At 33.6% G+C, this 16817-nt stretch overlaps 1 protein-coding gene and 1 long non-coding RNA gene across 2 annotated transcripts; one reads left to right on the forward strand and one right to left on the reverse strand.

Moving 5' to 3' along the window:
- The first annotated feature begins 173 nt into the window (after positions 1–173).
- LOC132735214 (uncharacterized) lies at positions 174–5218 on the forward strand. Its single transcript, XR_009626419.1, has 5 exons — positions 174–647; positions 1423–1550; positions 2337–2415; positions 3952–4087; positions 4584–5218. It is a non-coding gene; the product is annotated as an uncharacterized LOC132735214 (long non-coding RNA).
- A 227-nt stretch (positions 5219–5445) lies between these two features.
- Positions 5446–15805, reverse strand: LOC132735213 (prothrombin-like). Its single transcript, XM_060722153.1, has 5 exons — positions 15642–15805; positions 14565–14618; positions 6512–6718; positions 5865–6134; positions 5446–5450 (listed from the first exon to the last, which is right to left on the reverse strand). The coding sequence occupies exons 1-5, from the start codon at positions 15679–15681 to the stop codon at positions 5446–5448; spliced, it is 576 nt and encodes a 191-aa protein (XP_060578136.1). The 5' UTR covers positions 15682–15805.
- Between the last annotated feature and the right edge of the window lie 1012 nt (positions 15806–16817).

The following is a 16817-nucleotide window of genomic DNA, read 5'->3' on the forward strand; positions in this document are numbered from 1 at the left end:
TCCAAAAATGTATCATCCATTTAAATCTCAATGTATCATTCAATGATACTTGAATGTATCATTCATTGTAACCTCATGTATCTTTCATTGTTACCTCAATGTATCATTTATTGTAAAACTCCCATATACCAATGTTTTGTGCTGGAACATAGCTTATTGAGAAGAAGAAGAAGAAGAAGAACATTTTATTGACTTAAACTACATAGTTTCTCGTCATATACATATACACAAACATAATGTACATAAATCATTATATAAATAATCAAGTTCATAACTGCTAAATAATGAACAAGTCAATTCAAGCATTCGAGTGAGAGTGGTCCATTCGGTCCATTACATATATACATGAAGGTGTAAAATTCAGTGAATATATCCGTAATTGGGTCAGAATACCTGTAAGCTATTTCCGTAGTAAACATTACCATATAAGGAAAACCGAAAGTAAACACTCATTTGCCCATTCATAAACTTTATCGACGTCATTGTTATTTACTAATATCAACCAATCATTACCGTCCCCATGCCAAATATGGAGACCGGAAATAATAAACCGTCACGCCTTTTTGCGACCACGCTTCATGACTGGAAAAAGATTTTAGATGTTTTTCAACATATTTGACCGCATTACTGGATATATATTTGAGTAGGTAAGTTAAAAATATGACAGTATGTTACATAAATGTACAGAGCAGGTGTTCCAAACAAATATATGCAGCGACATTTGCCCGTAATAACATGATATTAGATAATTCTCAACTGATGTATAGTACACATGTACAAGTTTATATATACATGATGTAAACACTGTTCCAAGATTATGTAAAAAGCCCATAGGTTGTGACTATGTTTTGTTAGCAAATGTCGCTGCATGAAATAACTTATAATACATCTCTATGATATACATCTTTGTACATAATTCTAAAACATATATATCATACATTTTTATAAGTGAAAAAACAGAGAGGAAAAAAAAAAAAAAAAAAAAAAAAAAAAAACATAAATCTTACAATACCATGAACAGATACCAAATCTAGACATAAATTTAGTTTACTGTATTATAACATTAATAAATTATCTATTATTACAATTTTACCGTACTGTAGAGTGTAGAAAAAAACCAAAAAACATACAAAAGTAATGCAGGCCTGTGCATGTTGAATTATTTTTAAAACAGGTATCATACATTTACATTTCACAAATATTTCATGTCAATTTAATGTTTCTCTAAGCTTAAACGCTTCATAAACAAATTTACCTAATTTTTTTATTACACCAACCTTTTTTGACTGTAATAATTCATTAAATTTATACACGCTAGGATTTCTATAGAAATAAGGTTTTATATACATCTGTCTTAAAGGCATGTAGGCTTTACATTTGATAACAAAATGGTATTCATCCTCTATATCTCTTTCGTTACAGATAGTACAATAACGCTGGTTTCGTTCTATTCGGTTCTGTGCATATCTACCAGTTTCTATGCGTAGCTTGTGGGATGACAACCTTAATCTGGACAGTGAATTCCGAAGGGTGCTAGGCAACACATTCAGGTAAATTTCAAAATCAATACATGTTTTAAAGTGTTTATATAAATAAAGTTTTTCTGAATTATTTACAGAATTGAACCATGTCTGTGCAAAGACATCATATACTTTCTGCCTAAATATGTCTGGGAAAGTATTCATATTCACAGCATTAGGATTATTCCACACATATGAAAAACCAAAGTCATTTAGTAAGGACCTAATATTTGTTGCCCAGTTCCTAACATTTGTAGTATCTACTGATTTACATAATTCTTTATACAGAGTATTTATAATAATATTATCAGATGTCAGTATTTTACACCAAAACTTTATCATTCTTGTATATCTGTTTATGTAAAGAGGATATCTACCTAATTCACCATATATGGCCATGTTACTTGTTGAAGTTTTAACATTAAGTAGTTGTTTACAGAACTTTAAATGTATTCGTTCAATTTCTTTTGATTTAGAAAAACCCCAGATTTCACAAGCATAATTTAGAATTGAACCTACAAAAGCATCAAAGAGTTGACACACAGTCTGTGGGCTTATTTTATAAGCTTTAATTTTAGTCATTAAGATATTAAGGGCTTTGAGTCCTTTCCCAGCTATGTATTCTTGATTAGATGCAAAGTTTCCAGTATAATTAAACACTGTACCAAGGTAATTGAAATCATTTACAACTTCTACGCTATTGCCAGCATAGGTCCATGTTTCATTTTGCTTTGTATTCCCACGTTTTCTAAAAACCATTACTTTAGTTTTGCTAGTGTTTACTGATAATCCCCATTTATCACAATATATTTTCAGCATATCAAAGTGTTTTTGAAGTTCTGAAGGTGTTCTACCTAATATAACCATATCATCAGCAAAAAGCATCAAAATGAAGGTAATGTCATCTATCGTAAGGCCACAAGTGTAATCTTCTTGCAAAAATAACTCTAAGTCTTCTATAAATAATGAAAATAATAAAGGGGACATAACTTCTCCCTGTTTTAAACCAACTGCACATTTAAAAAACTCAGAATAAGAGTTGCAACATTGGACACATGATTTAACTGTATTATACATACTTCTAATAATATTCAACATTTTGCCATTAATTCCAAGCTTAAATAGCTTAAGCCATAAACCGTTTAAATAAACACTATCAAAAGCCTTTTGCAAGTCGATAAAGGCACAATATAACCGACCTTTCTCATTTAAAATTGTTTGCACAACAGCATTTAATACAAAGATTGCATCTACTGTAGATCTGCCTGATCTAAAGCCAAACTGGTTATCACTAAAAACATTATTACATTCACCCCATCTTTTTATTCTATTATTAAGCAGTCCAGTGAAAATCTTAGCTAAACAACTAACAAGCGTGATGCCCCTGTAGTTATTTACATCATTTATATCATTTTTCTTATGTAAAGGTACAATTATACCCTTAGACCATTGTTCTGGAAAATAACCTGAACACAAAATTGCGTTAAAAAGGTCTGTTAAGTGCCCATTTAGTATGTCAAATGACTCTATAAAGTATTCATTTAGAAGACAATCAATTCCTGATGCTTTATTTCTTTTCAAAGATTTAATTACAGTCTTGATTTCATCTATTGTGAATGGCTTATCAAGCTCTTCAAATATAACATCATTTGGATCACAAAAATCATTGGCACAAAAATTTTCTGCTTCAGGTACTGTTGTTCCGGCTAAATCATCGTTTAGCTTTGAAAAATATTCAAAAAAGTCTTCTAATTTAATATTACCATTCTTTGATTTTTTGTTACCAAATAATTTCCAAAAGTCTCTAGGTTTTTTATGTCTTAAGTTTTCTATTTGCTTCATTTTGCTAAACTCATACTTTCGCTTTTTCTTCCTAACCAGAGTTTTATATAATGATTTGGAATTACACATATTTATTCTGTTTTCTACAGTTTTATAGCTATTAAATTGTGACAAAGCTGATAGATAGGTTGATTTAGCTGCGAAGCAGTCCTCATCAAACCAGTCTGATTTCTTGCATAACCTATTCTTATTTTCGTATGCATACTCAACTCTATTTTTTGTCTCCCTGGAGAATAGAGGGTCAGCCACATTTCTAATTATATTTGTAAACAAATTGACCCCATCGTTTACAGACTCTTTACTAGAAGCATCAATGTTTAATACCACATCATTCAATTCTGGTAATTTAGAAATCAAATTTATTCTGAATGCATCTTTCAACAAATCATTCCAAAAATATCTGGTATGACCAGTGCTTTGCTCATTTTCATTACTTTTATTTATAAAACTACCACATATATCAAATGATAGAGGTGCGTGATCCGACCATTCATTAAATTTTTCTACCTTGAAATTATTTACAAAATTGAAATCATTATCATGCACTAGTAAGTAATCAATGACACTTGACCCTGCTATATTTGCATAGGTGAATGACCCAGACTGATCACAATGCAGACGACCGTTAGCGACTCTCATTGACGTGGATTTACAAAGGTCAAGGAGTTTGAGACCATGTGCATTTGTATTCTTATCCATAGAGGCCCTCGGTAAGAGGAAATCAGGTATATAATCATTATTATCAATATAGTCAATATAGTTATCATAAATAATATAATCATGCCTATTATTTCCTATCCTGGCATTCAAGTCGCCGCACAACAGTACTTTCCCGATTTCCCGATAGTGCGTAATGTCTGTTTGCAACTCATTGAAAAAGTCACAGTTAATTACATTATAGGCTGGCGAGTTTTCAACCCAAATATAAGCTCCTGCCAGATAAATATCTTCATCATAATCAAAGAAAGTTTTGTCAAGTTTCAGCCATATAACAGTATCGTGTAGTGACTTAATAATTTTTACACCATTTACTAATTCATTCTTTATATATATTACAACACCACCACTACATCGCTTGGCATTTCGATTTTGAAATTTTCTATAGAAGTTAATACATTTAAAACCAGATATTTCCAAGTCACTTTCTTTTTTTGCCCAAGTTTCATATAGAAATATAATATCATTTTGTACTACATAATTTATAAAATCTTTATCTTCCAGTTTGTCCCTGCACAGGCCATGAACGTTCCAGGAGATGATATGAAGATCCACCCTCGCGCGATCCTAAAGACTGGAATTATTACGCTCTCGACCGCCAGATCCATGACTTACACCACGACCTCCACGTGCTCTACTCGCGTTTCGACCACGCCCACCTGGTCTACCACCGCCACGACGTTGATGTGCTCCTCGACTCGAAGCAGCAATATCGCTACCGGCATTGCTATCATTGGAAGCTACATTATCACATGATTTGATGTTATTTGTCGACTGAAGAGATTGTTGAACGCCATCAATATAAAGTTTATCGTAGCTGAGCCATGCATCTCTGCCATTTGCTTTAGCTTCTCTGAGTCTGGGAATAAGAGCTTTGCGACGATCGTTAACAGCTTTAGGATATTGCTCAGTGACATAGAAACAGGAACCCCTAAGCTTACCTCGTGAATTTCGCACAAGTTCTCTGTCCTTGAAAGAAGCAAATTTCACAAATACATTACGAGGTTTGCGTGGCGGACCATACGTTCGGGGCTTGTCGTCATCCGATTCAACATTATATGTAAAATCAGCTTTACTTGACCCTTGTGGGGGATGTATAGACCTATGTGCCCGTTCTATGTTAATTTGATCAACTACACCCTCTTATTGAGAGTATATTCCTCGGGAGATATTTCTTGTATCACCCTGGGATACATAAATATCACTGTCATAGAGAATACTGCCCGAGAGATATTTCTTGTATCATCCTGGGATACATAAATATCACTGTCATAGAGAATACTGCCCGAGAGATATTTCTTGTATCACCCAGGGATACATAAAAATCACTGTCATAGAGAATACTGCCCGAGAGATATTTCTTGTATCACCCTGGGATACATAAAAATCACTGTCATAAAGAATACTGCCCAAAATATATTTCTTAATATCACCCTTTGGTGCATAACTCTGAAATAGCACCACAGTATTTTTTTCTGGGTAATACGCCTTGTACAAATATACAAGTTACAGTTGACATATGATCCGCGTCACGACAAAACCAACATAATGTGTTTGCGACCAGCATGGATCCAGACCAGCCTGCGCTTCCGCGCAGTCTGATCAGGATCAATGCTGTTCGCTATCAGTTTCTCAACTTGTTTTACGGTTTGTAAGCGAACAGCATGGATCCTGATCAGACTGCGCGGATGCGCAGGCTGGTCTGGATTCATGCTGGTCGCAAACCCATAATGTTGGTTTTGTCGTGACGCGGCTCATATAACACATGTCGTTCATATAGCTTACCGTTGACACACTCCTTAACCCAGACATCGCAATATTCTCTTTCTACTCCAGGATCAGTAGTGAAACACCACGGCATTATCCAGTCATTGGGAACGCGGCAGTAATTATTCTTCAAAAAATCTGATCCTCGATACCAAAAATTTTCCGGGTGGAATGTATGTTTATGGGGCTTTTGTTGATCCCAGCGCTGGCATGTCCTTCCACTGACCGTAGTGCTGACCGTACCCTCGTAGCCCCTTAGTTTTTGGTGACAAGTTTTTCTTTCTGCGTCTTAAGTAAGTCACATTGAATACAAAATATCCAATTTATTTTTTAAAGTAAAGTAAACCGATTGATACGTGATATTATATGAGCGTTTGTAGGCATACTGATTTTTTTTTTGAAAAAAAAAAAAAAAAAAAAAAAAACAACAAAAAAACAAAACAATGAGCTTTGAAAAAAAAAAACAAAAAAAAAAAACAAAAAAAAAAAACAAAAAAAAAAAAAAACCCACCCTGATACACTGAGAAAAATATATATTCTATATTTTCAGAAACAATTAACCGACATTTAAAGGCATTAAAAATTACCAATAGAAATGTTTTATATGAGAAACATGCACACATTTAGAAATCATATCAAGAGAATAATGATGTAAATAAACAAACATTTCTGGCTAAAATATTCCTCCGTTGGTTTAACTCGAATGTCGAAAATAGTGTGAAGATCACCAAGGTCCACTCGCCACCAAATATCATGCCCTGTGTCTTTTATAATGCAAGAACTTCTTTTACCATCTACGGCTACACCAACATCTTCATCTGATACATTAGCCACGACAATGTCTTTGTTGAGTGCAACATTCACCAAACCCTCTGAAATGTACATGTTTACATATGAGCCGTGTCACGACAAAACCAACATAGTGGGTTTGCGGCCAGCATGGATCCAGACCAGCCTGCGCATTCGCGCAGTCTGATCAGGATCCATGTTGTTCGCGTACCAACTCTATTACAAGTAGACAAACTAATAGCGAACAGCATGGATCCTGATCAGACTGCGCGGATGCGCAGGCTGGTCTGGATCCATGCTGGTCGCAAATCCATTATGTTGGTTTTGACATGACGCGGCTCATACATTTTTACATGCACAAAAGGGAACAAAAACATTCTGGTAAAAAGCAGAGGACACGGGAAATAAATATGCGATTGCTGTAACATTGTGACACAAAATACATTTTGCTATGAAAATATTTTGCAGGCATAACGGGGAAAAAAGAACAAGTGCCACATTGGAGAGTTATGTACCATTGGAACCGGAAATATTGTACATGTATATGATTATTATTCAAAACTTTATTTGCAGACAGCAATTTCTTCTTATTTTTCTTCTTAAGTTTGATTAAAAAAAATCAAAATTCTCGCAACAGATAGTATATAAGCAGCTTTAACAGAATATATTCACATAGTCTACGGTTTAAAGACCCATTGTGCCTAAAAATACTTTTATTTTCATATCTCAAAAGTTTTTCATTTTTGATGTCCTGTTTAAGTTAAAAAAAAAATAAATAAAAATAATAAAAAAGGCATTTATCTGAAATTGTTTTGTTTTAATTCTGTTGCATTCTGGCATTTAGTATTTTGTAATTTTGTATGGAAGTCTAAATACTATTTTGTTCACATTTTGTTACTTTTATGACACATTATTTCACGCTATTTTCTTCAGGTATCAAACATCAAACATGCTCTTAACCCTTTACCTCATATATACGCGAAACAACGCACTTTAGACCCCCCCCCCCTTTATAGGCCAGAAATAGAGAAAAAAATGTCCTATTTGGGCCCTAAACACATGTTTTCGTTTGAGAAATTTTGCTTAAAAAAGTGAGCACTTTTTCGGCACCGCCCCCCATCCAAAAGATACATCAGGGGGTTGCCAGAAGGGGGATGTGCCCCCTTCTGTTTGGGGGGTTTGAAGGGGGGGGGGGGCGGAGTCCCCCTCATCACCAAGAAAATTTTGGACTTGTGAGAGGCTTAAAATGACCCCAGGTCGATCATAAGGTAACGTGTAATCAACGCTGAAAAGCATTTGACTCTATCTCAATCCCTTGAGAAGTTGCAGCACTTTGAAATAAATTTTGATGGAAAAAATCGAGGCAAATAGTGATTTTTGGCAATTTTGAGATGTCCCCTCGTTGCCATGGTAACAGAAAATTTAAGACTGAGCATGTCGTTACAAAGGCAATGGTCCAGTCAACATTTGTGCCAAGTTTGATTAGTATTGAAGCATTTTTCATAGTTTCATAGCAGTTTGAACTTGTAAGAGGAGGCTTTTCAGTGAAAATGGCCATTTTTCACAATTATGCTCATGGGGAAAGGGTTAAACCATTATTCAAACGTGAAGGAAAATAAAAAATCGTTTCTGAGGCATGATGCGCCTTTAAGGATTAACAATAATGAAAGTTTTATCAATATCTAGCGAAACAAAGTTGATAAATAATTCATCGTAGGAGGAAGAGCTCTTTTGAAAAGACAAACCGTGTAGTTATACATGTGAAATATCTTGAAGTATAATATATACGACAGTGTATAAGAAGTAATTTTTGTTCTGGCATCAATTTTTGAAAACCAAACAAAACATTTAAGTATTCTTCTGTAGAACAAATTTGAAATGTCAGGATTTTTAAAAATCCCTGTCCGATTTATGTCGACTGGATTTACGAATTACTTATCTCCAAACATCTTTGCACTCGATCATTCTGGTTTTCTAATCAGTATCACTCAATTTCCCCTTTTCAGCATCATGTCAAATTTGTCAAAAAACGTCTGGATTTATCGGAAAACCCCTTATATATAGTCATTGATTGCTCAAGCCATAAGAAGAGTATTAGTGATTTTTAGATTTGGACACAGCCCAAATTCTAAAAGCTTCTCCTGGTTCTTGAGCGTGCCATGTGTTAAGGCACTCATACAATGGACTTCGATTTAAATTCTCATACGAAAGACTTACTAGTAAATTTACTTTTCCCCGGGAATCGAACTCACAATGTCAAGATTACAAAAATCAGGTGATCCCTCGGAAGCATTAATCACAATAAAATAGCATGAACAATAGTAGACTCGGTTTGATTGAGCCTGTACATGAGGAATAAAAAATAGCATTTCTCACGCTCGCTAGCACGGGCTTAAGCGGTAATCAATATTTAAACACTTAAGAGTATGGAATTCATGATCTCAAACGACCAGAAAAAACATGGCAAAATAGAAGTGAAGTACAGGGCAACTTTTTAAATCTGAGAAAAATGGTGGTGATTCTTCGGAAGCATTAAGCTGTCTTATTAATGCACATCTTTTATTACCGCCCTTCGTTGCTATAAAAATATACTTACAATCTTTAATTGCAATACAAGGTCTTAATACCATCTTCATTTTCTATTGCCATAAAAGGCACAATTCCCATCTTTCATTGCTAAGTATAATTACCATATTTATTTTCCATTGCAATAAAAGGCATAATTGTAATCTTTGCTATACAAGGTATAATTACCGTTTTTCATTGCTACGAGGGTTGTTCAAAAAGTAATAGGACTAAGAGTCTTATGTCTCCATATTCCATTAGATTTTAAATATTTTCATATCCACGGCAATAGTTAATTGTTTTCTACAACTTTCTAGCATAAGTTTATTGAATTATTGCACTAAACGCGTGTTCCCTGTGATATTAGATAACCATGGTAACACGCACCCGGCGCAGCGCATCAAAAATATTTTGACGCTTATTTGTACTTTCAGTTTATTCATAATATGTTGTCTGTTCCCCCTAATATTTCACCAACACATTTTATCGTATTAAAGTGTCATGTTATCCAAATTTGACGTAATTCAGACAAGAAAACTATAACGTTTTGAAAAGCAGTGATATTAGCCTTAAATGTAGAAAAATGACGTTCGTTGAAAAACTTAAAATGTGTACGATTATTAAATTTTGCCAACAGATAGGCCCTACTCCTTCAGCTTCGTATGAAAAGATTAAATTTTTACAGAACAATAATTAGGCAACTAGGACACTCGTTTTCGGCTGGGGAAAGCAGTTCAAAGACGCTGAATATGAGATCACAGACACGAAAGGGCTAGGGAGAAAGCGGAAAATTGACGGACGTTAGAGACGTTAATTGCAATAGCGCTACAAAAGTATCGGCGATATACAGTCCGCGAACTGTCCGGCATGTTTGATGTTTGCATCGGGTCTACTGTTTCAGTTCTAAGAAAATTATTGAATAGGGGAAATTTGTTTTAAACACTATTTCATTTTATTAGATATATATATGTGTGTGTGTTATCATTGAATAAATTTGATGATACGCGGTAATTATTGGTATCAATTTTCCTCGATTTTGTTTAATAAATGATAGCCTATGCTCAGAAGAAGAGAATATTTTTCAATTAATAAGCATTTTTAGCTCGACTATTCGATAAGAATAAGTAGAGCTATTGCAGTCACCCGAGCGTCGGCGTCGGCGTCGGCGTCGGCGTCGGCGTAACCACTTATGTTAAAGTTTTTGTAATAGTTCAAATATTTTCAAAGTCCATTGACATATGGCTTTGAAACTTTGCACACTTGTTCACCATCATGACCCCAACCTGTAGACAGGAGGAGGTAACTCTATCAAGCATTTTGACAGAATTATGCCCCTTTTTCGACTTAGAATTTACGTTAAGTTTTTGTAATAGTTCAAATATTTTCAAAGTCCATTGACATATGGCTTTGAAACTTTGCACACTTGTTCACCATCATGACCCCAACCTGTAGACAGGAGGAGGTAACTCTATCAAGCATTTTGACAGAATTATGCCCCTTTTTCGACTTAGAATTTACGTTAAAGTTTTTGTAATAGTTCAAATATTTTCAAAGTCCATTGACATATGGCTTTGAAACTTTGCACACTTGTTCACCATCATGACCCCAACCTGTAGACAGGAGGAGGTAACTCTATCAAGCATTTTGACAGAATTATGCCCCTTTTTCGACTTAGAATTTACGTTAAAGTTTTTGTAATAGTTCAAATATTTTCAAAGTCCATTGACATATGGCTTTGAAACTTTGCACACTTGTTCAACATCATGACCCCAACCTGTAGACAGCAGGAGGTAACTCTAGTTAAGCATTTTGACAGAATTATGCCCTTTTTTCGACTTAGAATTTACGTTAAAGTTTTTGTAATAGTTCAAATATTTTCAAAGTCCATTGACATATGGCTTTGAAACTTTGCACGCTTGTTCAACATCATGACCCCAACCTGTAAACAGGAGGAGGTAACTCTATCAAGCATTTTGACAGAATTATGCCCCTTTTTCGACTTAGAATTTACGTTAAAGTTTTTGTAATAGTTCAAATATTTTCAAAGTCCATTGACATATGGCTTTGAAACTCTGCACACTTGTTCACCATCATGACCCCAACCTGTAAACAGGAGGAGGTAACTGTATCAGGCATTTTTTTTACTATCAAGCACTAAGAATAGTCGAGCATGCTGTCCTACCGACAGCTCTTGTTAATTTACTGTACATAATCATATTGTTTTAAGAATGTAAGATGGCATGTGTAAATAAATAATATAAATCACTTTGTCATTAACATTTTTTGTCCATGCCCGTTTAGCTTCCAGAATACCCAAAATCACGAGATAAAACCGAAAGTTGCCGGCCACCGGGCATGTTTCGAATAAAGAAATGAAAATGTGATTGCTTTTTTTTTCGCTACATCTCCACAGATGAGTTCTGGTTATAGTTACATGATTCAAGCACCTAGAACATTGTGGAGAATAATTTCAGAAAGAATGACGCTGTTTACATTTTGAATTTATTTTACGACGTCATGAACGTCATTTATTTAACTATTAGCGTGCGCCGGGTCGCGTACCCCTTGTCATTTGTAAGTTGTACAGCATTGTTGTTTTTAAACATATTGTTTTGATATTTTCACTGTATATAGAGGACAAGTTCCGATATTCGATTTTTGTAAACTCGTGTACGTAGATGAAAAAATGTGAACAGTAGAGCTGCAGTCCTATTACTTTTTGAACAACCCTCGTATTAAAGGTATAATTGCTATAAAAGGTATAGTTACCATCTGTTGTTGCTTTAAAAGATAAAATTACCATCTGTCGTTGCTTTTAAAGATATAATTACCATCTGTCATTGCTATAAAGGTATAATTACTATCTGTCGTTGCTATAAAGGTATAATTACCATCTGTCGTTGCTATAAAGGTATAATTACCATCTGTCGTTGCTATAAAGGTTTTAGTACCATCTGTCATTGCTATAAAGGTATAATTACCATCTGTCATTGCTATAAAGGTATAATTACCATCTGTCGTTGCTATAAAGGTATAATTACCATCTGTCGTTGCTGCTATAAAAGGTATAAATACCATCTGTCGTTGCTATAGAGGCATAATCACGATCTGTCGTTGCTATAAAAGGTATAATTACCATCTGTCGTTGCTATAAAAGGTATAATTACCATCTGTCGTTGCTATAAATGGTATAATTACCATCTGTCGTTGCTATAAAGGTATAATTACCATCTGTCGTTGCTATAAAAGGTATAATTACCATCTGTCGTTGCTATAAAGGTAAAATTACCATCTGTCGTTGCTATAAAGGTACAATTATTACCATCTGTCGTTGCTATAAAAGTATAATAACCATCTGTCATTGCTATAAAAGGTATAAATACAATCTGTCATTGCTATAAAAGGTATAATTACCATCTGTCGTTGTTATAAAAGGTAAAATTACCATCTGTTGTGGCTATAAAGGTATAATTACCATCTGTCGTTGCTATAAAAGGTATAATTACCATCTGTCGTTGTTATCAAAGGTAAAATTACCATCTGTTGTTGCTATAAAGGTATAATTACCATCTGTTGTGTTGCTATAAAAGGTATAATTACCATCTGTCGTTGCTGCTATAAAAGGTATAATTACCATCTGTCGTTGCTATAAAGGTTATATTACCATCTGTCATTGTTATAAAAGGTAAAAAATTACCATCTGTTGTGGGCTATAAAGGTATAATTACCATCTGTCGTTGCTATATAAAGGTATAATTACCATCTGTCGTTGTTATAAAAGGTAAAATTACCATCTGTTGTTGCTATAAAGGTATAATTTACCATATGTTGTTGCTATAAAAGGTATAATTACCATCTGTCGTTGCTATAAAAGGTATAATTACCATCTGTCGTTGTTATCAAAGGTAAAATTACCATCTGTTGTTGCTATAAAGGTATAATTACCATCTGTTGTTGCTATAAAAGGTATAATTACCATCTGTCGTTGCTGCTATAAAAGGTATAATTACCATCTGTCATTGCTATAAAAGGTATAATTACCATCTGTCATTGTTATAAAAGGTAAAATTACCATCTGTTGTGGCTATAAAGGTATAATTACCATCTGTCGTTGCTATAAAAGGTATAATTACCATCTGTCGTTGTTATCAAAGGTAAAATTACCATCTGTTGTTGCTATAAAGGTATAATTACCATATGTTGTTGCTATAAAAGGTATAATTACCATCTGTCGTTGCTGCTATAAAAGGTAAAATTACCATCTGTCGTTGTTATCAAAGGTAAAATTACCATCTGTTGTTGCTATAAAGGTATAATTACCATATGTTGTTGCTATAAAAGGTATAATTACCATCTGTCGTTGCTGCTATAAAAGGTAAAATTACCATCTGTCGTTGTTATCAAAGGTAAAATTACCATCTGTTGTTGCTATAAAGGTATAATTACCATCTGTCATTGCTATAAAAGGTATAATTACAATCTGTCATTGCTATAAACGTATAATTACCATCTGTCGTTGCTATCAAAGGTAAAATTACCATGTGTCGTTGCTGCTATAAAAGGTATAATTACCATCTGTCGTTGCTATAAAGGTATAATTACCATCTGTCGTTGCTATAAAGGTAAAATTACCATCTGTCGTTGCTATAAAAGGTATAATTACCATCTGTCGTTGCTATAAAGGTATAATTACCATCTGTCGTTGCTATAAAGGTAAAATTACCATCTGTCGTTGCTATAAAGGTATAATTACCATCTGTCATTGCTATAAAAGGTATAATTACAATCTGTCATTGCTATAAACGTATAATTACCATCTGTCGTTGTCATCAAGGGTAAAATTACCATCTTTTGTTGCTATAAAAGGTATAATTACCATCTGTTATTGCTATAAAGGTATAATTACCATCTGTCATTGCTATAAAGGTATAATTACCATCTGTCGTTGTTATCAAAGGTAAAATGACCATCTTTTGTTGCTATAAAAGGTATAATTACCATCTGTTATTGCTATAAAGGTATAATTACCATCTGTCATTGCTTTAAAGGTATAATTACCATCTTTTGTTGCTATAAAAGGTATAATTACCATCTGTTATTGCTATAAAGGTATAATTACCATCTGTCATTGCTATAAAAGGTATATTTACCATTTGTCGTTGCTATAAAGGTATAATTACCATCTGTCGTTGCTATAAAGGTAAAATTACCATCTGTTGTTGCTATAAAAGGTATAATTACCATCTGTCGTTGCTATAAAGGTATAATTACCATCTTTCATTGCTATAAAAGGTATAATTACCATCTGTCATTGCTATAAAAGATATAGTCACCATCTGTAATTGCTATAAAAGGTATAATTACCATCTGTTCTAATGCTCATCAATCCAACTGAAGTTCTCATCAACACCAACATCACTGTAATTCAAATATAAGAGAAACAAAAATAAAATATGTAAAAGTATAGTTTTATGGCTTGATGTTTGACATTTTTAATTATTTAAAAGGACATAAATTGTATTTTCTTTCTTTCTTTCTTTCTTTCTTTCTTTCTTTCTTTGTATTCTTAGTATTAGAGTTCAATCAACCAACAATTTAGAAAATATTTTGAGTTTGTTGCTGTTTGTACAATCAGTATCAGAGAGACTCATTTTTAGATTTCGATCATATTTCTAGGGCAGAAAATGAAATCTGAAAGGGTTTTTCTCCAAATATATGCGCAACTTGTACGTAAAGATACAACTTGGCACATTTCATTATGCGAGCCGTGTCACGAGAAAAACCAACATAGTGCGTTTGCGACCAGCATGGATCCAGACCAGCCTGCGCATCCGCGCAGTCTGATCAGGATCCATGCTGTTCGCTATCAGTTTCTCAAATTGTTATAGGGTTTGTATGCGAACAGCATGGATCCTGATCAGACTGTGCGGATGCGCAGGCTGGTCTGGATCCATGCTGGTCGCAAACGCACTATGTTGGTTTTGTCGTGACGCGGCTCATATATCTGTAGCAGGCGACATTTTGTAGAGAATAGATTTATTGAATTATGTGGAATATTTCTAATTTCGTGATGAGAAATTCACTTTAACGATAAAAGAAAAATGTCATAATTTGCACGATTTCAATTACACTTTTCTTTTAGAAAGCGAAAAAGATAATAAATAAATAAAAGTAAAAATAAAAAATATAATCAAAAATCGAAAATATCAGTATCATGAAATTTTTTTTTATTATAAAATGTATCTACAATGCAGATATCAAAAGACAGGTTTACATACTCCGCGTCACAACAAAACCAACGTAATGAAGAGAAACTGATAGCGAACAGCATGGATCATGATCAGACTGCGGGCTGGTCTGGGTCCATGCTGGTCGCAAACGCACTATGTTGGTTTTGTCGTGACGCGGCTCATATACATGTTTAGTTAAAGAAACAATTACCTGCTGTCAGACACAATGATACATGTTCGACAGGAGTCATGTTTTCGTCTGCCTTATTTTCCCTCTTTTTTTATTTTCAATCCAAATACAATTGTCTCACAACACAAGTTGACGAAAAACAGTTCTTCAATGAGTGTGCTGTTCCAAGCGTTTTGACAGATTTTCGCTACTGGTCTTGTTACTTTAAAAAGACTAATTTCGTGGTATTTTCTGTTTTTGTTCCATAAATACTTTATAAGCTTTAAAACTCATATATTATTTTCTTTGTAATTTAGACATAAAAAGCAACTTTAAAGACTATTAATTTTTGTATTGTAAATAAGACGGTATATTTCCTGTAGGAAAATTATCATTTTAAACAAGACTAATTAGTAAAATAGTCATAATGGAAACATCAAAGGTCGTCATGTGCGGCTTAAATTTAAACTTCTTCAGGCTAGCCTTTGTTTGTTTGAGCCTGTTCATGAAGGGCAGTGATACAAGCAAGCTACCGTCCATGCTTCCCCTGCATTGTCTTAAAGTGAATTGTTCTATAATAGGTCTGTAGTACCGAACAGAACAGAACAGAACTGTTATACCGTAAATAATTATGTTGATAGTATTGAGTATCATGAGTGACACAAAACCACAAAATATTTAATAATTTATTATGAATTATCTTTATATAGCAGATAAAAAAGTGTTTTAGAACAAAATATTATTTTTCATCATATAATTGTTTATTTTTAATTAATCACTAAGAATTCCTTTTTTCAAGTAATATTTTATAAGAATATCCGAATAAAACATTTCTCTTTTTTTTTATCAATATTTAAAATACTTATGGAAATATTCCAATTGTAGACCAATATTCTTTAAAGGCACAATATGCCAATTTTTACTTCTATCGAAAGGGCAAACATGAATTTTAAAATGTTTCAATTATGGATATAGAGAATGCTCGATACTTGTTACCTGAAGAAAGTAGCAAATAATGTAAACCAATATGTCATAAAAGTAGCAAAATGTAAACAAAGCACATGTAGTATTTTGACTTCCATAAATAATACTAATTCACTATAACTGTACTTATTGCCAGAAAGCAACAGATAAAAAAAAGTAATTAGCCAATGAGTAACTTTTTGGACTACTAAACACAACTTTAAATGTACACCAAAGCTAAATACTTTTCTGAGG

This window comes from Ruditapes philippinarum, unplaced genomic scaffold (genome assembly GCF_026571515.1).
Source record: "Ruditapes philippinarum isolate M1 unplaced genomic scaffold, ASM2657151v2 ctg10127_1_1_1_1, whole genome shotgun sequence".
In the NCBI taxonomy this organism is placed as follows: Eukaryota; Metazoa; Mollusca; class Bivalvia; order Venerida; family Veneridae; genus Ruditapes; species Ruditapes philippinarum.

Coding starts and splice junctions, on each gene's coding strand:
- LOC132735213 (XM_060722153.1), bottom strand. CDS start 15,681: ATGACTCCTGTCGAACATGTATCATTGTGTCTGACAGCAG. Junction 14,619..15,641: donor ATCATTGTGTCTGACAGCAG/GTAATTGTTTCT, acceptor TTTGAATTACAG/TGATGTTGGTGTTGATGAGA. Junction 6,135..6,511: donor GGAATATTTTAGCCAGAAAT/GTTTGTTTATTT, acceptor GACTTACTTAAG/ACGCAGAAAGAAAAACTTGT.